This window comes from Xiphophorus maculatus, chromosome 6 (assembly GCF_002775205.1).
Source record: "Xiphophorus maculatus strain JP 163 A chromosome 6, X_maculatus-5.0-male, whole genome shotgun sequence".
In the NCBI taxonomy this organism is placed as follows: domain Eukaryota; kingdom Metazoa; phylum Chordata; class Actinopteri; order Cyprinodontiformes; family Poeciliidae; genus Xiphophorus; species Xiphophorus maculatus.
Window position 1 is genome coordinate 17,345,006 of NC_036448.1, and position 27,080 is coordinate 17,372,085.

The window sequence follows — 27,080 nt, forward strand, 5'->3', positions numbered from 1 at the left end:
GTGTATCCAATAAAGTGGCATATCATTGCATATTAATCAAATGGTTTTGCAGAAATGATATTCAACGTTAATCTTTAGTTGATGATAATGCAATGAATAAAAAGGTAAATTAAGCAGACTTCTTTGTACATTTATAATAAATGACTCAATTTAAGTCCTAAACATTTTAATGAAGCAAAACATTATTACAAAGCACATATTATTGAGCAGGACTCTATTCTCTCCTTCCTTTGACAAGGAGTTTGGAGAATGTGGACATGTCCTAATTTGTCTACTGGGACAAATTGGATCAATAGATCTTTTTGTTGTGTGAATTGTGAGTTGGTCACAACTCATGAAGAGATACACTCAGACCTAATTAGACTGTTTGCAAGATGAACATCTCAGACTCTTTTTTTAAAAATCTCTTTTAAACTTTTCCCCAAGAAGGGTTTTTCAGGCCTGGATGCTGACCTGGTGGGGTTGCAGGTTACCTCCATCTAAATCTAGATTTTCCAAGTAAACAAAGCAAAGCAACAAATAGGGCCATTTCAGACACTTCGTCTGTCAGACTTGCTTAAATCCAATCAATCTATTTATTGGGAATTAAATTTGCATGCCTTTTCACCATACCTCCACTCAGATTCCCCTGTTTCTAATCTAATTGCATAAACACCCACGGGGCATCTCCTCTACCTGCATTTGGCATCATAAAGATTTTAGCACAACAACACAACTATTAGCAGTCCCCGCAATCTGGCAAATATTTGCTCTCACTTTCTGTAGCACATCCCCCAATAGCTGCATGCTTTAAAACAAATAGGTTCTTACTCCTTCTCCCCCACACCCCTGCTACCTCATCCCACTATACAGTCAAAACTGCTAAATCAAATATTCATGTTTTTAGGGTTTGTGGGGAGGTTTAACACATTGTTGTTATTATCTGAGAAACCAGTCAGGCGGTTAATTATTGCTGTAAAAGGAAAATCGAGCCAGATTATAAAGCTAACAGGCATCATAACATTCAGATTTCTCTTCCTCTCTGTTACGGGTAAGATAAAGTTCTGCCAATGGATGGAGCGATATAAAACCCTCCAAAGAGGAGTGAGGACAGAAAGTGTTTGTGAGAGTTTAAAGTGCCCTCTCAATGGTACTTTACTTTTATGATGTGAATAATAGGACCTGCTTGCTTGTGCCATTTGCAGATTAGGTCACGGTCGGGGTTTCTGCTGTATCAGTAGGGCTATGGGTGTGGGTTTTAGTCCTGCTCGCTGCACCTGCTTTCCAAGCAAGGTTGGAGAGCCCCCGAAGCCAGCAGGTCCAATCAGAGCACCTGGAATAGCTCGATGCTGACTCAAAGAGGAGAGAGAGAGAATATACCTGCAGGGGGGTTCAGCCTTTTTGCAGCTCAAAAACAAGTGTCTTGTTTGTCAGATCCCATCTTTTGGGTCAGCTGCTTTTGGGCATTAGTGGAAACAGGAACACACTCTGGGGTTTGTTAGACAGAGCTCGGCTTTGACTGTATACCTCAAGGCGTCGCGCTTTTTGTAGTCTAATCTTTTTCTTCTGCAAGATAGCATATGGTAGCAAAATGTAGCCAGAGGAAATCTATTTAATCCTCCATTACAAGCAGCCCAGAACTCAAGGAGGTCGTTAGAGCAAATGCAAATTTGATGTTTCTGTAAAAAATTATTACAGTCTTGATGTTGGAATACCCCAGCTCCCTGAAGTGACTGAGCTTTAAGACAAAGAAAAATTTGCTTCAATGTAGCTTAAATTACACTTTTATGGCAAACGTTTTAACTTTATTGTACCTTCACTTTCAACTGAGCAAATCTTTGGACAAAGATAGAGTCAAGGACCCTCGAGAGGGTATAGCAAGTGAGTGCAGATCAATATAGCTAGTATGTGTTAAATTTCAAGGTTGTTTGAAGTCTGGACAGGTTCACAAGGAACAGGTTCAGGCCTGACACAGAGCTGAGTCACCCCGCTCCTCATTTTTTAACAACTCCATAAGAAGAGATGGCGCAAGCTAGATTAAATATCATTTACGTTTTTATTCCTCTTTTTTCCTGTGCGTGCTTCTTCTCCGTTTGAAGTGTGTGACAATCAGTAAATCCAGCTGAGTCCTTCCTGCTTGAAAGAGCTGCTGACAGAGAGCCTCGGAGATGAAAAGCAACTCAGAGGATGCCAAAGGAATTATACAAAAACGTCATTTATTTTTAAAAGTGTCATAGAAAATATGAAAATATCAAAATCATTCAGCATAACAGCTTTCACTGCTAATGTACAATCATCTCAGTCACACTTACATTCAATATATAAAAATATATATAAAAAAGGCACCCTTTTGCGGAAAAATACATAACTTTGCAGAGTAAAAATGAGGCACTTGTTCTGCTATATTTGAGTGCTGGCAAACTGTTTCTACAGAGTGTGCAAAAGTTAATGATAATCTCGCTACATCTAAGTTTGCACTTGTTCCCTATGTAGCAATGACTTTAGTATTACATTGGTTTACAATAAATACTGCCAATCAAAGACAGCTTTTGGTTAAAGCTTGTACAAAAAGGTTGGTACAAACACTGAAGATAACATTGTGAAGGCCTGAAAAACTTTCTGAGCAAGCAGAAAGTGCTTGAGTAGCACAGGTACATTAGTACACCATTCGATAAAAGCTCAACACTGATTGCAATCAGGAACACTGATTGAAGAAAAAAGAACAACATGTCATCGCTGAGCTATTTCTCAGTTTGAAATGAAATGAACCACCTGCAGGACAAAATAAGTCTGCATGTTATTTATGTGTTATTTGGTGTAATTCCCTGACACCTTTTCTGCAGCTTTGGAGGGGGAAAAAAGCACGAAAGGCACATAAATGTATTCCCAGTTCAGTGGGCTGTACAACAGCCAGATTCCTCGTGCTTGTGCAGAAGAGACATCCTGGAGAAGGTTTTGGAGCAGTTCTTGCATTGGTATTTTTTCACATCCGAATGGGTCTGTAGGTGAGCCCTGAGGTTGGACCTGTCTGCAAATGCCCGGTTGCAGTGTGGGCAGGAGAAGGGCTTCTCGCCTGTGGAGGCAGAAATGAAAACAAAAGACTCTATGAGGACTCATTAATTTCAAACTCTGAGGTCAGTCAGACAGAACTCGAGGAACTAAAAACACAAACATCTTCGGGTAAGCTCCATAAATCAAACTACATTAACTTTACTTGCTCCCTCCTTAACCCAAAAGGCCCAAGTTTTTGATTCTCCATCCACTCACCTGTGTGCGTCCTGATGTGTCCCTGGAGCAGCCACGGTCTTGAGAAAGCTTTCCCGCATATCTTGCAAACGCAAGGCAAGGTGTGAGTTCTGATGTGCATTTTAAGAGCTCCCAGACTGACGTACTCCTTCTCGCAGTATTTACAGCTGAAGGATTTCCTTGCCTGGGCGTCGCAGTGCAGCTGCTTGTGTTTAAGCAGTCCAGAGTAGGTGGAGTAGGATTTGCTGCACATACCGCACTGAAACTTCTCCACCTCTACCCCGCTCGGGTCAGTCAGCTTGGGTAGCATTTGTTCGTCTTCATCGCTCCTTGGGCTCTCCGAGCCGCTGTGGTCCTTGGAGGAGGTGTCGGACAGTGACGAGGGGTATCCGGAGATGGGGGACAGGTCGCTGGGCAGCGGGGACAGCGGAAGGCTGCTGGTGGTCCACACGGTGATGGGGCTGTAGGCGGCCGGGCTCAGGATCTCCGGCTGGGGAATGACGGACAGGGGGAGGCCCTTGTAGAAGTGCGGCGTGATGAACACTGGAATAAAGAGCGTGGGATGAACACTGTTATCTGGCTGAGTGAGGAGCGCAGATTTCAGAGCTGGCATGGCTAGTGGTATTAAGTTAAAAATGAACTTCTGCACAATATGTATACAAAACTTTTACAACTTCATAAAGTCACTCTACAAACAAACTTTACCTGTTGGGCTTTCGAGCTCACTGTAATTTGGCTTCTTTGCGGAGTTTATGTGCTTCTTCACCAGAAAAGAGCGTGGCATCTTGGAAAACAAGAGGACAACTTTTGTCAAACTTTTCTCTCCCTTTTCTCGCACCCGCAAACAGTCTGCGAGCCTTAAAGTTTGTTGCGTAAAGACGGAAATCCTTATTGCTTAAGTCCAGCGGAGTGTCATGGTGCGCCGCTGCGTTCTTGGAAACAGTGCCGCGGGTAGTTGCTGTAAAGAGCTGTAAATACTGCCCCATCAGGTGCATAGGAGGAGCCATCTACTGCCATTTACATATGCTGGGAGCTCAAACCAATTAAATCTCGCCTGATTTTAGCCTATAGGAGCCAACATGAATCTAAACTGGGGCAGGTTTACTAAGGTTTATTCCAGCTAAGACAGGTGCTTTCTGCAGAACTTGTTTCATCACTTTGAAAAAAAAATGTTGCTGTCAAGAAACAGTAAGATGCTCACGAAAAAGTTTTCTGCTTTGTCATGTGTGGTTTTATTATTCTCTCCCCTTAAGTTGTACATTTCAGTGGCGAATGCAAAGATAAAGCAGGGGCGCCACCAAAAGCGGGAATGGGGGGGGCAGTACTTACCACCACCAAGGGTGGATGATGTCATTCTTTGCCAAATCCTGTGGTAATCCGCCCTCAGACAATCATTCCCTCATTACACAAAAATATTGCATAGACAGGTGGGGGAATGAGGGCTGGACATTGTTTGCAGCAGCCATTGGGTGAGAACAATCTTATGTGTATAATACTTTCACTTCAAGAGAAAGGAAAAGAAATTCCAATCAGTTTCAACTCAATATAATTTAATTATTTGGTTAACCCTTAGCAACTAAGTCATTAAAATGTACTGCTTTTGGGAAATGACCAACTCGATACATTTTCATTAGCAGACCACCTTGGATGTCAAAGATCTTTTTACGAATGAATTTAAGAAACAAAAACACCCAGACATTTCTTGAGTGCCTACATTTATTGAATTTTTTTAAAAATTATTTTATTTAACATTTTTCACTCATGGTGCCTGACTATTGTAGTGTACTGGCCCCCACTCCTGGGTGCACCTCTAAAGGATACTGGAATCATATATTTAACCCACAAATTAGGAGATACACATTTTTAAAATCATTGGTTCTAACTTTTGTGGTGAAAAAAAAAAAAATTCTAACATATCAAATCAGCTAATTGCATACTTACAAACAACAACCTGCAGATGATCAGTTTGTTTTAAAATAGTCCAACTTTAGTCCTACAATCAAAGTTGTTGTTTTTTTTCTCCCCCATCTGACCTAAGTTTCAAATTTAGAGTGTCATTCAGACACCCACAAACCCCAACACACACACAAGAAAAATGATGACAATTAAACTCTGAAATGATACCATTGCTTTCAGTTTTGCTTTTCAACCCAAATCTTTTTAAGTGAACCCCAGCTGGTCTTAGATTTGAAACTCCCTATACAGACATTTGCATGCTTAATGACAAGTACATAAGATTGATGTCGCATTATTTTTTACTTTTATTTATTCCAAACAGAAAAATGACCATTGGGTTCATGAGAACCATCGACAGACAAAACTTCAATGGGTAAGTTTGATCTAGGCAAAAAAAAGAAGAAAAAAAGCAACATGCATTAAGGCTTTCCTCCTCAAAATGTAAATTTAAATTTCTCTCAAGGTCAGCATGATAATCAAGTTTAGCCCCACCGCTGCTGTACTGGACAAAGAGAGGCAAACTTAGCAGTGTACGCCCCCTTGTGTTGGAGTCAGTTCTTCAGAGAAAGGGGAATTTGGGGTGTTTTACAAACAGGTCAGAGGCTTAGGCTGCAGTGAAGTTGAAAACTAGCCACAACCTGGAGGACTTTGATGGGTTGGGTCAGCAGATATAAAAAAAACCCTCCTTATGTCTTGGCCAAGTGTTAAGTTAATTGTGATTTGCTTATCTTATCTAGTAAGCATAATTGTAGATCAAGAATGATTTCCCTCCACTCCTGCTTGGATTAGAAAAGGGAATGGAAGGTTATCAGTGTATAATAACTCCCAGCTACTGTGGCAGATTCAGCTCTTTGCATGGTGTGTGATATGGCAAGGAACAATGGCATTTGCAGGTGAACAAGCAGAAAATGTTGTGCTCACTTAAGTAAAATGCTTCGAAATCAATACCGCCCAAACTGCAACCAAGAGAAGCAGAGCATGCAAGGACAGGTGAAAGATGCCATCTTGCAGTTTTTATGCTTCACTCCTGCTTCCCCTCAGTCCTGTGGATGCTCTTTTACTGTCAGTGGGAGTTAAAGCAAGCAGCAGCCAGGACTCACATCATATCAAATAATCCTGAAAAGCAGAGGCTGCAGATCAGGAGCTTGAAAATTATTTAAAAGCTCTCTGAGTCTTTGGGTTGCAGGAGGTCATAGTGTATAAAATGAACTGAATTAAATTGCGAGCTTCTGTTTCTCTGGTCAAGCACACATAAAAGGGATGACATGCGGATTGTGCAGATATCTGCTGCACAATCCGAGCACTTTCATCTTCCTTCACGTTCCAGTAATTTTAATTTAGATTGATGTTTGTTGTGTTTAATCTTTTGTGTTTTCTGTCATCTATTATTTTTAATCTCTGGAAACATTTAAACCAACCACCAACATCAAACTGGTGTTAAGAACGGAATCACCAGGATGAGAAATGACTCTGTTTTATCTCTTGTGCATTTTTCATTTTTCCTCTCTTCTTTTATTAATTGTAATCCAGTTTCTATGCGTTGAGTTTCAAAGGAGTTTTCCACATGACTTCTGCGCCTATTTTTGTTTTCCTTGAATCTTTCTAAATATATGTAACTCTACGCAAAAGTGCTTCTGCCTACATTGATGTATGTTTTGTAGTGCCTGCAAAAGTATTCAAACCTCTTGAAGTTTTTGAATTTTATCATATTATGAGTTCAAACTTACGCACATTTTAATAGGATTTTTTTTCAATATGATGCACATGACTGTGAAGTAGAAGGAAAATAAATCGGAAGAGTGGCAGATTTGTGCTGAGTTAATACTTCGTAGAACCACATTTACCTGCAACCACAGCTTCATGTAATTTGAAGACTATCTCTTTCAACTTTTGCACATCTATACAAAAATCTTGCACATTTGTCTTTGTGAAATAGCTAAGAAAAAAAGGTTTACACTGAATGGAGAGCATATGTGAAAAACAAGTTTCAAGTTTTGCTACAGGTTCCAAAGTAGATTTAGTTCTGGACTTTAACTGGGTCATTCGGACACAGAAACATGCTATTCTATTGCAGCAGTGACCGTATCCTTTGGATCATAGTGCAAGTGGAAGATTTGCTCTGTCATTTTTGCTGTGTACCTGACATGAGTTGTAGCAACCTGCTGGCAGGGCTTTGTGTGGCTTTCTTTTGACCATAATTTTCTTTATGACAACCTTCCATGATAGCAAGATTTGTGAAATGCACAACTTACATCTGTCCTGAATAGTTTGTCCCACCTGAGCTGCTCCTCCGGAGTTACCACGGTTAATTAAGGTTCATTGAGGTTCATTAAATCCTATGTATAATTTTTCTTTCTTTTCAAAAGCTATGTGTTTTGTGTTGATTCTATAAAATAAGAAAATACAGTATATTACTATTTATAGTTATAACAGGTCAAAATGTGAAAAATTCTAATGTGTGTTTAGGGGCAGTAAAAGATATATTTTGGACGCCATGATTGTGTTTTGGGATAAATGCTGCAGTTAGACTTAGAAAATAAATTAGAGAAAAAAATGATGGATTTACTCATATAAAGCAAAAGCATCAGTTTATTTACTTAAGCTGATTCCTGATTTTTATTTATTTATTTATTTTGTTGCAGTTTTACTTGAATGCAACTGCTTCCATACTGTATTTGCCATATTTCTTGTTGAACCCAGGTCACTCCCCACCAAAGAACAAGAGAGCATTCAAAACACGCAAACACTGAGACTAACAATAACACAAAGTCTCTTTTGTAAAAGAAATTTATCTGGATTAGTCATGTCCAGTCTATTTTTTCAAACAATCTTGAGAAGATTGAGAAAATCTTATTTCTGATACAGCACTCCACCCTTTCTGTTGTCGTACAGTCTTTATTTATTGTTGTATTTGTTGGATCAAGTTGTGTTCAAATAAAGTCCATAGTTAGACTCTTTATTTAAGATCCAGATATACTGGGGATGTTGAAACATGATAGCATGACTCAGAGATATGCTTACTCTATTAATATATTAAAAATAGACAGTTTGAAACAACAGCTACTAATAGTGGGAAACCTGTTTGATGAGGCAAGCCTCACAGAGGGCATACAGTTATTATCCCTAATCACATCATCATTGCCCCTGGCGCAGATGACCTCAAGAACAGCTGTTAGGGACAATACAATACAAAGCAATCTACTGCAACAGTGTTAAAACTTAATTAACATGCCTTAATTAAGAGATTGTTGCCTGAGACAGAATCATACACATACCCCTCCATTTCTAATTAGCTGTACTATGATGGCTGGCTCAGGTTGATGAGCAACTTTTAAACATCAGATGATCTGACATGTTGAAACAACGAGACGTTACAGCCGTTGAGATGACAGTGTGGGAAATGAGAAGCACCTGGTCACTGTGCTCAGCTGCTCACAGGGCCTCACGGCAAGCTCAGATGCTATATTGGGAGACTGGATGCATGCACATTGTATGTGAATGTGCGTGTGTGTTTCTGCGTGTGTGTATGTGTTCAGTGACACTGATGGCACAAAATGAGTCAGGAGTGTCAGACTCTGCAACACTCTGAAATCCACCCATGCTTTTTCTTTATACCGTTCAGGAGAGTTTCGCATCTTACATGCTGCCACTTGAACCTTGAGAGTCATGTACTGATGACATCAAAGTGAATTGATTTACTTTGGATTGTCTATAAGCAGGATGACATCATACCCTAAAGATAATCCGAACAAACTTTTCTACTTATATAACCTTACAGTCTGTCCTTACTCAACCTTGTTAGGTTTGACCCTGATGTCAAATCATTTTATTTCACCTCAAATTATAGGATGAATGCTAATGGCTAGATCTGCTTCTCGGTAAAAGAGAAGCAAAATGTGACTGGCAAAGTAAATTTATGAACCTACTTATATTTTTATATCCATGCCCTTGCCCTCAAGCTAATTTGATCCTGTCAGTCCTACATTTATGCAGCTAGAGAGAGAAAATCCCAACCTGTCTTCCTCACTCTTGTCCAGTGTCCTTAATTTGAACGTCTAAATCTTAAATTGGTTCACACTAAATCTGAATCCCATTTCGTAGGGTTCCTCCAGCCCTACTACTCCCTGTCGGCTGTGTCATTTAAACACTGATCAATCCTGCAGCAGGTGTTAAATGTTGGTGTTTATGTAAGAATCACATAACATACAAATAACAATATTTTCCAACAATCTTTGTGATTATCAATATTCTTTTAAGCAAATGATATGAGATAGAAATATGTTTATTTTTTGGTCATTAGTGCCTTTGATCTTGGAAAAAGCTATAATTTTTCCGAGTCTCTTTTCTATTCTTGAATCATGAATACAGACCTTAACTAATACAAGTGAGGCCTGCAGTGCTGTCCAGAGTTATTTGGTTGGCTTGTCAGTCCTGGGAAGATTTCTCCATTTATGGGTAATTTCTCTCTCTTTTTTTTTTTTAGATCAAGACATGATAAGTTCCTTTTAGTCAACTTGGCAGTAACCTGGTCTTTGTGTGGCTGGTGAAATTAAGCTCAATTTTCCCAAACAGTTTAGTTAGAAATAGTTCATTTATAATTTAACAAGCGGATCTATTACTGTTTTTCACAGACCAGCTTGGTTTTGGATGTGGTTTTGTCTTAGTTAATGAAATCATTTGAAAAAAGGAAGAATATACCCTTTAAAATATTTTGTAAGATGTGACTAAAAAAAGGCAATTTCTGGTGAGGAATAAAATGAAACACAAACACAAACTTTTGCCCTCAAAATGGCTGAAGTAATGTACAGATGTATCACGCCAGGTGCAGATGTTGAGAACATCATTGCTCAGCATTTGAAGGAGGCTCACCATGTTTAAACCTTATATGTTGAGCTGGTGCTTTCTTGACTGTTTAAATAAACATGAGGAGCATGGCGAGATCAGAAGAGCTGTCTGAGGAATTAGACTGTAGCAGTTTGTGACGATAAGGGATTTAAAATTAGTACAAGTGGAAGACATTCAACACATCTGGGACCTTCATGGTCAGAGATGACTACAGGATGTTAACGAAAACTCCCAAAACGTTGGGAGTGTCAATACGAGACCTACAGCTGTTTCTTGCTGCTTTCCTTTACTGTCTGACAAAACATGAAGGCCAGGTAAAGTTTTGCTAAAGAGAATCTAGGCAAGAATTTTGGATATACTTATATATATATATATATATATATATATAAGTATATATGACAATGCAGTGACTTGAAAGAGGTTTGTAAATGCAAGAGACCCCTCAAACATCTTCCAGCTGAAAGTAAGGAATGGGTCAAACTTTCCTCAAACTCTTGTCAGTCTATAGATGTAGCGATTCATTGAAGTTATTTTAACCAAAGAGGGTAAGACTTGCATTAAGGGATTACAGTGTCTTAACTTTTCCCCCAATTTGAAAATATGTTTTTGTTGAGATCTTTGTTTAATGAGTTCATGTTTATGTTCAAGCCTCCATTTTCCTGTTTCCATGTAGTCAAATCACTTTCCTTCCCAGAAACACAAAGGAGAATACACAACAAGATAAGAATGTTCTTTGTTAAGAACTGAATATTTAATGATATTTCCTTTTTTGACATAACTTTAAGTTCCCTGGAAAAATATGAATACCTCATTGTTCCCAAGTACCTTCTAAATATATATTTTTAAGGAGAAGTAGCAATTCTCAGTAGAATGACAGTGAATTAGGGTCACAAGGAATGAAAAAAAAAGAATTAGGTGGAAGTATTTTGTTGCATTCCTTTTAAGAAAGGGACATTTAGAAATAATGTGAAAAATGTCAAAAAAGCATATCAACATAGAGGAGTAATAAAGAGAATAAGGTTACTACAATGTTAGAACAAATCAACACTAAAGATCTGCAACAGTGATGTATTGTGTAATTAGAATATTGAATTCTGGATTAATATTCAATAAGAAAGACATTTTTACTGTATTAGCATATAAACATAACTTAAGTGCACACTCTTAGTCAGCACATATGTTTTTTTTATATGTTGAATCCTGTATGTTAATAGCACAGCAGTTTAAGAAATTTACTGTGTCCACTTTTTTCTTTTTTTTAACTATGAAACAGATTTTTTTTTTCTCCTATACAGAAAGGATTAGGACCCTCTCCCCCTTAGAAACAAAAAATCAGGGTTAAAAATAATGGAAAAGAGGTTAAATGGCAGAGGATACAGCCGAGGATAAATTAAGAATACTTGATTCAGTCTTACATTTACTACCACTTTATTTCCAATTTGGATGCCCTAACCCTTCCATATGTAGGCTTGAGGGCTAAGAGAGAAGTGGCATGGGATTCAGCCTAAATTACAGGTAGAAGGCAAACACTCCCAGAAAAGCACTGCAGAGAGCATGTCAGTGTATAAATAAGGCTGTGCGAAGTAATGCGTGCCAGGGCGGTGGGGGAAAAAAAGCATAGAAAAAAGTGGAGTCATGTAATATTGATGCTTTCAGAGTTGTGCAGGTGCCTTTGGGTAAACGCAGGCGCGCGCTGAACACGCCGCATGTGATTTCCAGCTTCAGTCATGTTGGCAGCACGATGCGCGGCGGAGACGGGAGCGGGGCTGTGAAACCGGACCCTCTGCCAGGGATGTCGACGAGCCGGAGTCCCTGAAACCTCCGCCAACCCAGGATACAGCCTTTATACGGACTGATATGTGTTTTCCTGCGCGAGTGCGGGCTGCTTTTTTCTTCGTTTTTTTTATTGTTTTCTTTTTTTTCCCTTCTTCTCCTCCTCCTGCACGCAGTATATAGTGGACCTGGATGCCGTGTGGGCGATGCAGTCACAAGGGATATATTGTGATTTGGCGGAGATGTGTTAGCCACCATTGAATTGATTAAAAACAAGTAAAGGAGGTAACGAGGGATCTAATAAGAGATCGCCACCTGTTACCAGAAAATCAGGTAAGCCTCATAAACCCACTGTCGCTTTTAACATTCGCACAACCTTATAATCATTCACAGTAAGCGGCATGTAGTTCATTATTATTCTCCTAAAGATCCATGAAATGAAGCGTGAATTTATTCGCACTGTACTTTTTAAAAGGTGAAATGCACCATAATGTTGCGCACCAAAGATTTATGTACCCATCACCTTTGTGATCCAAAGGGTAATAAAACATACCCCCGTTTAATAGTTGGATTTGTGTGGTGCGCTGAATGGAAACATCCCAATAAAACGGATTTAAATATATATATTTGATTAAGTGGAGGATACGTGGGCTTGCACAAACCTTTTCATTGCATCAGTGCAGGAATACACAGGCAGCAACCGCAGTTCCTCAAGCCAGTGCAGTGGCAGCAGACCTCTTCCATCCACACAGCTATTCAGCAGCGTTCAAGTAGCCTGCTCTCTCTGTGCTGGATGCCAATCCAAGACAACATCCCCACTTGGGGGTGGAAGCGGTTGGGAGGGGGGAAGAAGAATAAGCCAATTTTTATAGCTGTTCACAAATCATTCGTCAGTGCTGTTCCTCCTTTTCTCGATCCTTCCCTGCTTGGAAGAAGCATCAAGGCAATGTCCATCTGTGGAGGGGTTTCAGACAGCAACTGCTGCTGGCCCACTGTGCATTGTTAGCTGTTCAAAAAAAAAAAGAACTTCTAAATCAGACCATTTGTTTTGCTTCCCTTATGGTGGCACAAAATTATTCATAGCCCTTTAACTTTCTCACATATTATCATGTTGCAGCCCTAGACTTCAGTGTCTTTCATTGGGGTTTTATCTGATCATTAAAATGAAGTGGAGGTAACATAATATATATACATATATATCTTTTGGAAATACAAATTTAAAAAGTGTGGCTTGCATTTGCATTCTACCCTACACCTTGTGCTGCAAGTCTTTTGGTTAATGCTTCCCACCAGGTTTCCACATCTAGAGATATAAATCTTTCCATAATTTTCATTGCAAATTAGCTCCAATTTAGACAGAGTGGAGGAAGATAATCTGTGAACTGCAGTTTTCAAATCCTGCCACTAATTTTCAATCTGAATCAAGTTTGGACTGTTTCTTGACCATTCAAGCACACAGATATGTTTTGATTTTAACTATGCTATAGCACCTCTGATCGTATTTTCAGCGTTGTTGTCCTGCAGAGAGGTGAACTTAGTCTCTTTTGCTGCAATTTGGAGTTTTTATTCCAGGACTGTCCTGTATTTAGCTCCATCTATCTTCCCATCAAACTTGAGCATGCAGTTTCCCTGGCAGCTGAAGAAATTCATCCCAACAACATGATGCCATCAGCACTGTCTTCAAGACCTAAACCATGACGGTGTTTGTTCACCAAACCTTTAAATCCTTCATAAAGGGAAACTGCATTGGCTTCTTCAGATCATTAGTTGCACTGGCTTTTATTTAGGGATATCAGAGTAAAGGAGCCAAATCAAATGCAATGTGGCTGCCACACTCTTCAGATTTTGTTTTTTTGCTGTAAAACCTTTTTATAACGTGTTTCATTATCACATAAAATATCAATAAAATGCACTGAAGTTTGTAGTTTTAAAATACAAAGTTAAATGGTTAGATGGATCTGAATATTTTTGCAAGATACTACACAACAGACCGCTCTCGCAGTTAGTATGTATTTGTTTGATACACATAAGGCTTAAAGGTAAAGGAGAGCCTGAAACCAAGTACTGCTCAGTGTGTCTAGGTTGGACCTACACTTAAAAGACGTGTTCAGAGATCGGGCCCATTTGGGTTTGATGTGCTACAAGGACCCATCCACTGTCTAAGTATAGATACTAATTTGTCACTGACAGTTTTATTTCATAACCCCCATTGCATTTTTTCTGCTTATATCCAAAATCAAAGAGCATTTTGACCAAGTGACAGGACTGCGCTGTCTCAAGATGGAAAAAAAAGATAAAGGAAACAGGTGAAAAGGTTGTCACTCTTGTCTGAGCTGCACATCAGGCCATGAGACAACTTTGTTTCGGAATCCATCTTTGCTATATTGCACTCAACCTGACACAGGCATGATATAAAGTCAATTTTGAAAAAAAAAAAAAATACTTCTTTGTATTCATCTGTTTTTGTTGTCCCTTTCTGTCAAATCCCTCTGATAAAAAAATCCTTACCAGGTAATCATTCTCTAATATATAAGCGGGATCAGTAGTCCGAAAGCATCACTTAAAGCAGGGAATGAGTGCATTGACATTAATTTTGCATGTTAACACATTTAAAGTGCTGTTGCACTACCCCAGCAACACCTAGTCACTTGATATGTAATCGAGGTGCTCTAAATATTCAAGGGTAACTCTTTTTTTCCTTTGAATAAAGCATAAGTGACCTTTTTAATGCCACATGTCCTGTTTTCAGAATTATTTTGATCTTAATAGTGAGCACTGTACTGAATAATGTAGCATGAAAAAACTTTCATTTTGACCTTTCGCCTCCGGATTTTGCTCGCTTTCCTGCTCACGTTAGCAGGCCAGCTGATTTTTAATAATTAAGTCTTAATTTAGCAACTCTTCTCAAAACAATAAAATAATATCTCTATATTATTTTACATTTCAAGCTGCTATTGGGTTATTGTACAATACTCCCTGCACAAAAGCTGTCTGGTGATTTGTAAACAAGAGATCATAAAGGTTAACTATTTTATTTCTTCATCATGAGGTTCAAGGCTGAATGCAGATTAAAGCAAAGTTTTGGATGGGAAACAGTTTTTGTCCTGCAAGATAGTTATAAGTTTAAAGTATGAATTTGCAAAACAGCAGTTAGTGGGTAGTTTGCTTTCATTAAGATGAAATGATGTGGGTAAATGTTTTAAATCTCTGAATATCTTAGGGAGGAAAAACTCAATCTAATCTCTGACTCCCTTTAGCTCATTAGCTGGGTAATATGATGCAGCTACACTAGGCTTTGGTTTGCATGGGATGAGTGAGTCCCCATGTGAAAGTGTCATCAGTATTGAACACTCAGAAAGCTTTTCTATAGTCTAAGAAGCTGGATCCGACAGAGTGGACCGGGATTAATCTCCCTATTGGGGGAGATCAATCTGTGGTTGAGATTATTGTTTGCTTCTCATTCTGTGCTAGGCTAAGTTGATTGTGTTTGAGTAAAGCTGATTTTACCCATCTTCTTTATGTTCTTTTCTTTTTTATTTTGTCACTTTTTCAAGCACATCTTTTTTGCCTTAGTAGGCTGGTTGTAAGTCCAAAACAAAAAACTTAAAGACTTCTAGTACAGGATCAAAAAAGAAAACGGCTACAGTCCTATGAGAAATGCATAGAGTAAATTCATTCAAAATGAAATAATCAAATAATGTTAATAATAAATACTAAATAAGTCTTCCATTGGGCATGGCAGTGGTACAGGGGTTAGTTATGCGACACATGTATATGGAGGCCTTACTCCTCGATGAGGCTGTCACAGGTTCAAGTCCCAGTCTGATGACCTTTGCCGCCTGTCTTCCTCCTCTCTCATAACCCACTTTCCTATCAGACCATTGTTGGCTCCTTGAGCTGGAGAAAACCTTTAAAAAATATATTAGAATAATAATTCTTCCATTAAATAAGTAAATGTATCCATGAGATGAAACCTAAATAGATGAGAAAAATAAAAATGATGGGGAGCTTATTTTGTCAATCTCAATTTAAATTATTTCCTTCTTTTGCCAATTAAAGATTTAATGTATTTAAATTAAAACTTACTCATTTTATAATTGTGTTTTATTTTGTGAGACTTTTATTTTGTAAAGCTGCTTTATGTGCTTCAGCGACTTATTTATTTAACTCTGATTCTATTTTTCTCTGTGAATGAAGCTAGCTGAGCGAGCGAACTACAGTGCATCTGGTGTCTGTAAGGGCTCACACGTTACACATTATTTAAGGAGGTGGAATATCTTTGGAGTACGGGAACCCATCTCTGCCTAAACAAAGGTTCTTCACAACCTGCTCAAATCAACCCAGTCAAGGCAATGGCTACCCCGGATGCCATGTTTCAAAAAAACATGTGGCACTCCCCCGCTTACAAAAGAGAAGCAAGGCCTGTCATTCTGAAGCAGGGGTAGCACATCCTGTCAGGGATAGTTACCTTCGCAAGAGTTCAATCCCATACAGTTTGCACGTTTCACCCTCATGCAGATGTGCTGAAGTTTGTTGTAAATTGACGCTATATAAATAAACTGAATCGAATTGAATTGAAGTTCAGTGTCTCAGCTCACTTCACTCTGACCAGAGGGACCCCATCCCTCAGAAAAAACTACACCCTCTCATTTGAATATAAGAACATAAAATAAAAAGCCTGAAATAATGAGTTAACTGCATTGAAAAGTAAACATCCCCGAAATGCGCAAAGTAGCTTTGCAAGATAAAAATGTCACAAAATAACCCTGAAATAAATAATGAAATAAATATGTATGTAAATTCTGAAATAAGTATATTTTGTAATAAATAAATAAATAAAAACTGTGAATGATAAAATAAGGTTCCCATTATATAGTTGATAGGTTTATTTTGTCATAACCTGCAAAGAATCAGCCAGAGACAGAGATTAGGTTTCTTTTAATTTCTTTTCTGCAGAATAGGAGAATTGAGAACAGACGCGACGAATCGCTGTCAAACACTGTCTGGACTCAATTCTGCCAGTTCTTTCTTTGCATTTCTCTTTATTGTATAGAAAAAGGAGGTTGGGCTTCTTCACACAGTCACACAGAGAATTGACCAACCGTCTTTACATTCTGGAGCCTCCTATGGACATGCCCTTACAAGGGCATGTGACTGACCACAACTAATCAGTTACATATGGAACTAATAACACATGAATGTTTAACGTTTTTAGCTTCCAAGCAAACATCCTAAACAAAGTTAATAATATACTATACTACAAAAGAAAGAGAAGTTAAGTAAATATAAAAAGAAGAATAATAGAGTAATAATATGAAAGAATAATATGAAAACATAACTTGTAAAATAAACTCATGAGTAAATGAACAGGAGGATAATTTTTCTAACAATAGTTCTTTGTTTATTCTGTTTTTATTTTATGGGGACATTTAATTATTTGATGGAATATTTAGTAATGTTTAGTAATACGAGTATTTATTTAAATTTGAATGTAATGGCTCTCCATATAAATGGACCTCAGTGCCTGACAGAATCTGTGCTTGTCCTTTGTGTCCAGATGTACGGTATTTCTAAAGTAAGTAGTTGGGCATTAGGGAGGTTGCACATCAGTGGTTATACAGCTGGCCATCTAATGCTGCAACAAGTGTTGGACTTAAAAGGCTCTTTCTCCTTTTGTTCTGTATAAACTCTGAAGGGATTGCAGGTAGACTCTTTGGTATTTTGTAACATTGAGACTTTCAGACTTTTAGTGTGCTTTAATATCAGGCAGTGAGAAAAACAGATTAGCTATGAAGTGTAAGCAAACTTCTAGGTTCTAAATGTAGCCTTTCTTATGACATCCGAGAGTCAAAACAGATTCAGAATAATTTTAAACTGTATAGATCGCTTACTTTGTATGTTTCTCTGTTCAGTTTTTAGATAAACTATTCCACAATATGAACTATATTTAAAAATATATATATTTGCCTTGTAGAGGAGCAAGTAAATATTAATTGTTTTTTTTTATTTCTATTTTAGACAAAAGCGGAAAAAATGGGGTGGGGCGTTTTGAAATATAACTGTCAGTGACAACTTAGTGTTTGTCCATAGACAGTGGGTGGGGCCTTTAATCACATCTATAATCCTCAGTAAACTATTAGTTTTCCTCTGTTTTTATAAAAAGAAAATATTTATAAAAAATAAAAACTGCCATTCTTCCTTTATCAGTGCAGATTTTACCTACTTGGAAAGAACAATTTATTTTCAGATGAATAAACTTTACTGAAAATCCATGAGACTGATTTGAATTTGAAAATTCAAACCTTTTAAATCACTCTTCATATTTGCAGATAGGAAACAGGAAATTAACATGAAGAGTAAGCATCAAACAAAACCAGTATTTATGCATGTGTACAATACATTTTGTTGGATTTCCCCCAAGCGATTGTTCAACCTAAACCGTCTGCAACAGCAATCCTGGACATCTTCATTACAGCAGAGCCCTGGAGCTCAGCAGCAGGGAAGAAGTATCCTACCTGATGTTTCTGAGGGGTTTTTATAGCAAATCTTTGGTCAGTCATCCATACAAGCTGCTCCAGATGTTAAGCTCGTGGAGGAGGAGCAATGCGGCTTTATAGCAGAGTGATATATGAGCGGTACCAATAAAAAGAAACTGTGGATATTTCTCCCAGGAAGAAGGCTTTGCGGAGAAAATATATTGACGGTCTATGCCATGGCATCACTGTCATGCCACAAGAAAACCATTACTCTGTCTTAACAGAGATTGATGGCTAATGAAGCGAATGCACACCCAACTCTTCATGAAGGGGACGGCACAACTCTCATTTATATGCACCTCATATACCAGCCTATCTGATTTAGAGGATCCGGGACTGCAACACAGACCCACTCACTTAAAGCTACACATGCGTGGTGATGACTGCACTGAGAAAACCAATAAGGGGTTAGATTATCCATAATGATAAATGATCACTTAACATATACATGACAAAACCCAGTCGGATAACATCTGCACCTCCAGAGGAGGGTTTCTGTTGTGGGTTGACAGTGTTTTCTGTACACTTTGGAACCTGGAAGTAGCCCACATTGGACAATTTTAGGTCATATTTGATTAATGTGTAAGAGTCTGCTTGTTCGTTAAGCACTGCTGCTCTGAAGCCACGATATGGGAGCAGCTCAGTCTTGATGGCTCACGCTGTAATCTGCATTACTGTGTTTCCATTTAATATTTGCAATCCATTTAATCAGTAGATGGAAGCCTAAAATAGCCCCTAGCAGTGTTTAACTCATTTCAGATGTACTTTTTTTTTTTGTCAGGGATATTGCACAAAATAGCACTGATAGCTTTCTTGAACAGCTGTGGAACTGTCTGCAACAGAAGTTTATGTGGAGCTGGAGCAGTTCATCAGTGACAGTAATTAAGCATGGTCCAGTACTAAATTCTCACACCCTTAGTAATAATACCATGGTTTTGTAGTAAATACACAAACACTTCAAGCAAAAACAGAATCTAACTGCTTTACTTAAAGCAATAATTGAAATAGAGAATACCTATGAAACTCAGCTGTTGTCTTCAGGATTTTACAGTGAAAATAGAGTTTATAGAGTAGGGTTAGGGCTAAGTGTGTCCTTTTGTAGCTGATAATATTTGCAGAGTGGAATTTGTCTTAAAGATTGGAAAGTTTCATAGTCTTCTTTCAGCCAGCTGTCTAGCAGTGTGCCACAAAAAGAAGAGAAGACACTGTCTTACTTTAAGCTCAACACAACCAGAGAAAATTCTGGCAGCTCCTGGATTTTGCCTGGTGCCTCAGTAAAAGGACTTTAAATCTTTGGAATGGCATCAAGTTTTAGCAGTTTGGAACCATAACTTTTAAAACCTTGGGATGCCTTGATACTGGTATCCAGTAGTTACAACCACAAACAGGAAAAGTCTTTCAGATGGGTACTTTGCCATTTTTATACCTCTGTAGTTTTGGTCCTTTCATACCCAATTTTTTGGGAACAAAATGGAGCCATGGAGTGTTTTGCAGCCACCTTACATCAGTTCATCCACACCTTGGGTATATTTTGTATTGATTTTGACAACCAAGAATTTTAAGTATTTTTTTATAATCTACTTGCTACTGGAAGGATTACTCAAGCTAATAATGTATTCGAGTTTGATCAAGGCCAGGGTTCTAGAGTTAGACCAATTTGGTCACACATGTAACTTAATTCATCCATCCATCCATTTTCTTACACCCTTGTCCCTAGTGAGATAGGCACCAGAGGTGCTGGTGCCTATCTCCAGCTAACGTTCCGGGCGAGAGGCAGGGTACACCCTGGACAGGTCGCCAGTCTGCCACAGGGCAACACAGAGACAGACAGGACCCACAACCATGCACACACACTCAGACCTAGGGAGAATTTAGAGTGACCAATTAACCTGTCATATTTTTCGACTGTGGGAGGAAGCCGGAGTACCCAGAGAGAACCCAACATGGGCCAGGAATTGAACACATGCAAACTCCATGCAGAAATACCCCGGGCCGGGAATCGAACCCAGGACCTTCTTGCTGCAAGGCAACAGTGCTACCAACTGCGCCACTGTGCAGCCCCAACTTAATTCACACTGGTGCAATTACAAAAATCTCAGGTCACATTGGTCCAGTCATTTTAGAAAATAAAATAAAAGTCTCTGACATTGAAAGTCTCCCCATGGTTCAACAATAGACACAAATTAGGCTCATATTATGTACTAAACCAATCAGTGATAGTGATGGGCAAGACCCTTCCTCTAATTGGCCATGGTTCAGTTATTTATTTATGTGTGTACACTGTGTCTTGTAGTCAGATATAAAGGTGAGTAGGCTAGGGTAGTCTGACAATCAGAGTGGATGGAGTGTGGATGAGGAGAGAGAATAGAAATGCTGAGGGGTGAACGCTCTAAGCATCATTACCAATGCTCTGACACGAAGCCATCAACCTTCCAGGTTATGTGAAGCAATGGGCATCACATCTGTGGGAGATGTGGGTGTTTTAGGTCCACACCTCTCTGAGTAAGGTGGATACTTACTCAGAAAAGTAAGTAACTACCTAGTTCTCTAATTATGGAACTGGAAGTGCAGTTCCATAACTAGTGGGACTGCACTTCTACAAATTATGGCATTATATTTGTGCCCCAACCTGAACATCCAATGAGACTGCTGTGAGCGCATACATCTATGTGATCAAACAATATTTTTATCATGTAGAAATCTTTTGCTCGCTCAACACTTCTGGCACGCAATACACTCTAACAAACTCTTGCTCCGCCTCCTTTGTGCTTGTGTTCAGCTCTGTTGCTGTGCTGACACATGCTCCACTCTGACTCTCCTTTTTCTCATTCTGGTGCTCAGCCCAATGTCTGCATTCACATCTCAAAGTGCATGTAAATGAACCACTCATAAACACCCCCCGCGGTTCTACATTGTAAATTGAAGCGCAGAAAAAGCACAATGCATCTATAAAAATGACAAGCCCTGGTAAATGCACTGCCCAAGTGTCCCCTCTTCACAATGCCTTTCAGCGGCAGACAGCAGCAAACAGATCATCAAACCAGGCAGAGATGATCAAGTTTATCGTTTCCTACAGTATTGCAAATGAACATTCGTTCACTAATTTTAAGTTCAAAATCATTCTAGAGAAAAATGGCTTGAATGTAAAACATTTGCACATGTAATTTAGATTTTCTTTTAATTTATCATTTCACTCATTTTTGTCTTGAGATGTTTTTAAGTTTAAATTTCAGCTCATTGAAGCACTTGAAACACTTTTTCAGTAAGTTGCCTGCTTTGTTCAAATCTGATTCAAATAAAGAACTTGTTTTCTAGAATCTTAATTATTTCTTTACAAGTCGATATTGCCTGGTTGTACAGGGATTTTTAAAAAAGTGAAGCTTTTTTAAAACTGTGATGTTAAATGCAAAGCAGTCAAAAATTTGAGTGCACCTAACTTTTGCACTAGTGATTCTAATTTTAATTCTACAAACTAAATCTTTTTATTATGTACATTGTAGAATAGTCGTTTTGCAATTGGAAGGTTTTGGGTTTCGATTCCACCCTTCTCCAGCACAGTAATTTGTCCTTAGGCAAGGCACTTACCCTCAGTTGCCTACAGATCTGCATATTGGTATATGGTTGGATGATCACTGAGAGAGTGCCAGGGTGTTGGAGTCTGCAGTATAAATGCACTGTGGGGGGTTATTAAAACTCAAATAGCACGAGATACATTCAGTCCAAGTAACATTAAAAGTGTCCTCAGATTACATTTGTTGTTAATTGACATTGTGTAAAAATCCTGAAGGTTTGACCATTTCTATTAATATTTATCTCCTCAAATCATGTATTCACCTACCTACCAAGAGAACTAAACTAACACTAAATGGCTTGAATACATAAAAATAAACAAGTTTGCTTAGAGGTAAAAAATTAAATAAGAAGGAATTCTTATTATTGCCCTTTAGAATAGCAATATTCTAAAGGGATTATATATTGGTAAATTGATACTGTTATAAAAACAACAAACATATTGTAGGCATTTGAAAATGTCTGTCAGTGCTTGTGCAACTAAAGAGCTATTTCTGACCTTGACCAATGAGAGGTAGTGATTTCAGCCAATAAGCACTCACAGCCAACCGTTGTTCGATAGCCTTATGGACACCACTACTGAAAGAAAAGCTCAAAATCACAAGACTAATGTTTTGTCTCCAGCCTCTGAGGCTCTTTCTCTTGGTATATAAAACTCTGTGTACAGCTTTCTCTGAGATTATAGTGCATTAATTTGTCCACAGACAACAAAGTACATCACAGTCTGACAAATAATGCCCTACCTGGGGTAATGCACGGTGATTTTTTAAAAATTAAAAGCAGATGTACAGCTGCGCCGAATGCACAAAGGAAAAGAATTGCACATTGACTAATTCTGAGTATGAGGCATGCATTTCAGATCATAAAAGTCATTTTAGCTGTTGAGCAATAGCATTTTATAAGAAAGTCAAAATGTTGAGAATTGTATCAATTGCTATATACAGGATGATATTTAATGTTTATTCGCTAAAATTCAAAGACTCAAAGAAAATTTACAGCAAGAACTGTAAAGCCGCCCTCCTTTCAGACGCTCAATATGCTACCTACTTTTACCACTCTAAACACACTTCTTTGTGTATGCGCCATTTTTCAATGTTTTACCATCTGTGTTACAACACAAAAGGGTTTTAGAAAAACTGTGAATCATGACTGTTTCCACAAACAGCTTGGGAGATTATTCTAATAGAAAAACTCAGACAGAAAATCACCTTTGTGATAGAAAATGTATTTTCTAATCAAAGTATTTATTAAAATTGTTTCTGTACATCAAAAAGTAGGATTTTGCTATTTAATCAGTTTAATCATTACACTCTGCCTCATCTCAGTCTATAAATATCTGTGTATACATGTATTCATCATTTTTGTTATAAATGAACTTGATTGGGAATGAATACTGGAAGTCCATGAAAATCATCAGCTTTTATGGAAAAACTACACCTTTTCCCTGTCCTATAGGTTGATAAGTTTGGTTTTATTGGTAAAGTTTACAGTGTTGCAAAAATAGTCCTTGAGCTTGTTGTCATGCTTGATGAAGGCAAAGTACCAGGCAAAGTTGTGGAAATACTTAAGATGATGAAGTGGTATGAGTCCACATTTTTACATAGTAAGCAATTGTGGCATTAAGAGGCATTTTAAAATTAAGTACAACCAGAAAATCAACCTGAGAAATTTCAAAATGTTGCCTTGAACTCCAATTAGATCTTTATTCTTCAAGGTTTATGATGTAATGAGTGTTCTTCTCCGAGAAAGTAATTTGTTTTACCCAACACAGTTTGAATTTGAAAATAATTAGCCCCAGCAGAAGAGAGAGGAAATAGAGAGAGATAGGGGGATATATATTTTCTTACTTTGTATTCATTCAGTAAGCACGTGTTCCTAAAATGTGCATAATTTCAGCGAGCAAGCCTTCAGGAAAGAGCTGAGCTTTTAAATCCTTTCATGTACTCATCACTCAGCATGGAGCCATTTCCAGATCCAAAAGTCTTTTGCTGTAAGGCAGCGTAGATCTCATTTGTTTAAACACCAAAAGTAACTACACGTTTAATATATTCAGAATCTTTTTCATGCTTAAGCAGAATGATATAGCAAATTAAGTTCAGAGTGGCACAAAAACTGTATCTACATGGTCTGATCTGTCCTCTCCTCTGCTAATGCATCATTTATTTAAAAAAAATGGCTAACAATCAGGTTAGAGGATACCTATAGAGACAATTTCCCTATTGTTTATCATCAGATATATCTGGTATTAATCTGTTTCTACTCTGATATTTTGTCCTTTAATAGTGTGTGAAATTATATAAATCGGCACCCACCTGTTATATAGAGGATCCCTGCAGCCAATGGACATACATCATAGTCAGCAAGGTCAGGATCTCAGTCTATAAATGTGTCCATCATTAATTTTCCTCTCTGTCTATCATTCATGCACATTTGGCATAGAGAGCACCGCTCGCTGTGCCCGGAGCTGCAGGTATTGACTTACGAGGTAATGAAAGTCTTATTTTTTTGACAAATGCGGGAAAAGAATTGAAAGCGTGATGAGACACTCAGAACATTTCTCAGTAATCGATCTTGAACATAATCTGAACGAGGATGAGGGGGGGGGTTAAGGAGTTGCACCTCTTGGCGGCTCACAAAACGGCCCCTGATGAATACAAGATGTTCTTACGCAAATGTTTCAGACTACAGCCTCCCGGTATGAGCCTGGTCGCTGCTGGAGAAAGTCAGAAGGACGGCCTTATTAATATGTCAGGGGAAGAGGAAGCATCACACATCATTTTATACGCAGATGTTTCTACTAAAACCCCATGAAGCTGGACTGATTGATTTTGCCGAGCCACATTTTTGCTCATTACTGTGTTAATAGAAATAAATAATAGTATTGTTCTTTTTATCTTTTAATTGATTTAGTCTATCAGGGGTCTCAAACTCCAGTCCTCGAGGGCCGCAGTCCTGCAACTTTTAGATGTACCTCTGCTGCACCACACCTGAACAGAATAATTAGGTCATTAAGGCTCTGGAAAACTGATCTACACAAGGAGGAGGTCATTAAGTCATTTCATTCCAGTGTTTTGCACCTGTGGCACATCTAAAAACTGCAGGACTGTGGCCCTCGAGGCCTGGAGTTTGAGGCCCCTGAGATATTATTACTTAATGTCTGAACACTGTAAAATTGGAGTCCAAACCCTTGTTTGTACACACAAACTTTTCCAATATAGCTTGTTTTGATTCTGAACATGTTTTTATTTGGAACAAAGCACTGAATGAATATTTCTAAAGGACATTGTTTACACTTTCTTCTAAAGTACAGGTGTCAAACTCCAGTCCTCAAGAGCCAGTGTCCTGCAGTTTTTAGATGTGCCACAGGAACAAAACACTAGAATGAAATGGCTTAATTACCTCCTCCTTGTGTAGATCAGTTCTCCAGAGCCTTGCTAATGACCTAATTATTCTATTCAGGTGTGGTGCAGCAGAGTCACATTTAAAAGTTGCAGGACAGTGGCCCTCCAGGACTGGAGTTTGACACCCTTGTTCTAAAGCACAGGTGTCAAACTCCAGTCCCAGAGGGCCACTGCCCTGCAACTTTTTGATGTGCATCTGCTGCACCACACCTGAATAGAATAATTAGGTCATTAGCAAGGCTCTGGAGAACTGATCTACACAAGGAGGAGGTAATTAAGCCATTTCATTCTAGTGTTTTGTTCCTGTGGCACATCTAAAAACTGCAGGACACTGGCTCTTGAGGACTGGAGTTTGACACCCCTATAGGATATTCACATATTATAAAATTTTCCCATTTCATCTGTAAACGTGAGTGATCTTATTTGGAAAACCAAACTATGAATGGAAAATAATATATGACATCATTAACTGACCAGATTTTTTGTCTCAAGAAGAATATCCCCAGAGCTTAACGCTGTAGTGTGTTCAGTGTGATGTGCAGTTTTAGTTTTCCACTTCATTTTGCAAGGACACTTTATTGAATACCATATTCATCAAAAATGAATCGCAAATGATTAAAATTATGGAGCAGTTTATGGAATTAATGTTAAAAATGTTGTGATCTTATAACTTGAAATGTGTTTTTCATGTGATAGAGCCGCTTTTTCAAAGCAAACTTTCACTTTTTGTTTAGTGGTAGTCGTAGAAGTGAGTGATAATAATAGGCTGTACAAGCAACACCGTGTGACATAACATGTTAGAGATTTTAGACTGTTCTTCCTTCATTTCATTTAATTACTTTTACGCAGTAAAGGATTTCTGCAGCTCTCAGTTGAATGCTTATAAAAAGTTTGCTTTATTGCCATAAGGAGAACAAACCAAACTGGCCAAACTTTGCCCCTGTAGACTTGCTGCAGTGAAGATATTTTCTTCTACAAAATATAAAGATCTTCTAAATCAAAAGAACAATGCTTCCAATTCTCCTTTAAAAGAAAAGAAAACTGGATTATTGACTTGTATTTGTTCTGGGTAATTTGATTGATGGTCTCTATTAAAACCAAGCAGACAGGAGGACAGAAGAAGGCTCTTTGCAATCTTTTCAGAAAATAACTTTTGCTCTATAGAAGCGTCAGATCCAGATCATTTCACACGTGTAAGAGTAAAGCTGATAACTTGTCAGTGGGTTTCAGAAAGGTGGCAGTGTCAGTGTCCACGGTTTCATTGTGTTGTCAAAGGGAAAACACAATGATAAATGTGCAAAAGAAACATTTTTAAGTCTTAGTTATGTCAATGAAGCTTTTGACAAGTACCGGTAGCTTAAGGATTTTTAAAACATAAAAATTCTGAGTCAGTAATATATTATTACATATTATTGCAATCAAACCTGCTCATGCCAGTTTTATTTCTTACAACTATAATATATTCAGACTTATTTGTGGAAACTTTGCATTATAGACGTAATAGTTTTATATACAAGAGAAAATGAAAGGATTAAAACATCAGCTTCACTTATGGATCAAAACATCTGGCCTTTTATAAAACAATCACTAATTTTTCCTAATCCTTAAGATTCGTCTTTGATTGTTAGAAATATTTCTCCATTTAGAGAAATTCAAAGTGTAGGTAAATCTCGAATACAATATGAAATGATGAAAATGCTCTTATGTTGAACATTACCACTATCACTAGTTAAATTAAAGGATGTTTTGTGTTTAGAGAGAACAATGCATGAGA

The 27,080-nt window shown here is 38.1% G+C and overlaps 2 protein-coding genes across 2 annotated transcripts in view; one reads left to right on the forward strand and one right to left on the reverse strand.

Moving 5' to 3' along the window:
• Positions 1-2,158: 2,158 nt before the first annotated feature.
• Positions 2,159-4,335, reverse strand: snai2 (snail family transcriptional repressor 2). Its single transcript, XM_005807582.2, has 3 exons — positions 3,931-4,335; positions 3,247-3,768; positions 2,159-3,052 (listed from the first exon to the last, which is right to left on the reverse strand). The coding sequence occupies exons 1-3, from the start codon at positions 4,007-4,009 to the stop codon at positions 2,871-2,873; spliced, it is 783 nt and encodes a 260-aa protein (XP_005807639.1). The 5' UTR covers positions 4,010-4,335; the 3' UTR covers positions 2,159-2,870.
• A 7,252-nt stretch (positions 4,336-11,587) lies between these two features.
• Positions 11,588-27,080, forward strand: part of sntg1 (syntrophin gamma 1) — a 63,674-nt gene continuing 48,181 nt past the window's right edge. Inside the window, exon 1 of the mRNA XM_023336198.1 lies at positions 11,588-12,132. The gene's annotated coding sequence lies outside the window, so the exon portion shown is untranslated. The remainder of the gene's footprint in view (positions 12,133-27,080) is intronic.

Coding starts and splice junctions, on each gene's coding strand:
- snai2 (XM_005807582.2), bottom strand. CDS start 4,009: ATGCCACGCTCTTTTCTGGTGAAGAAGCACATAAACTCCGCAAAGAAG. Junction 3,769..3,930: donor TGAGCTCGAAAGCCCAACAG/GTAAAGTTTGTT, acceptor TCTTTATTCCAG/TGTTCATCACGCCGCACTTC. Junction 3,053..3,246: donor ACACATCAGGACGCACACAG/GTGAGTGGATGG, acceptor CTGCCTCCACAG/GCGAGAAGCCCTTCTCCTGC.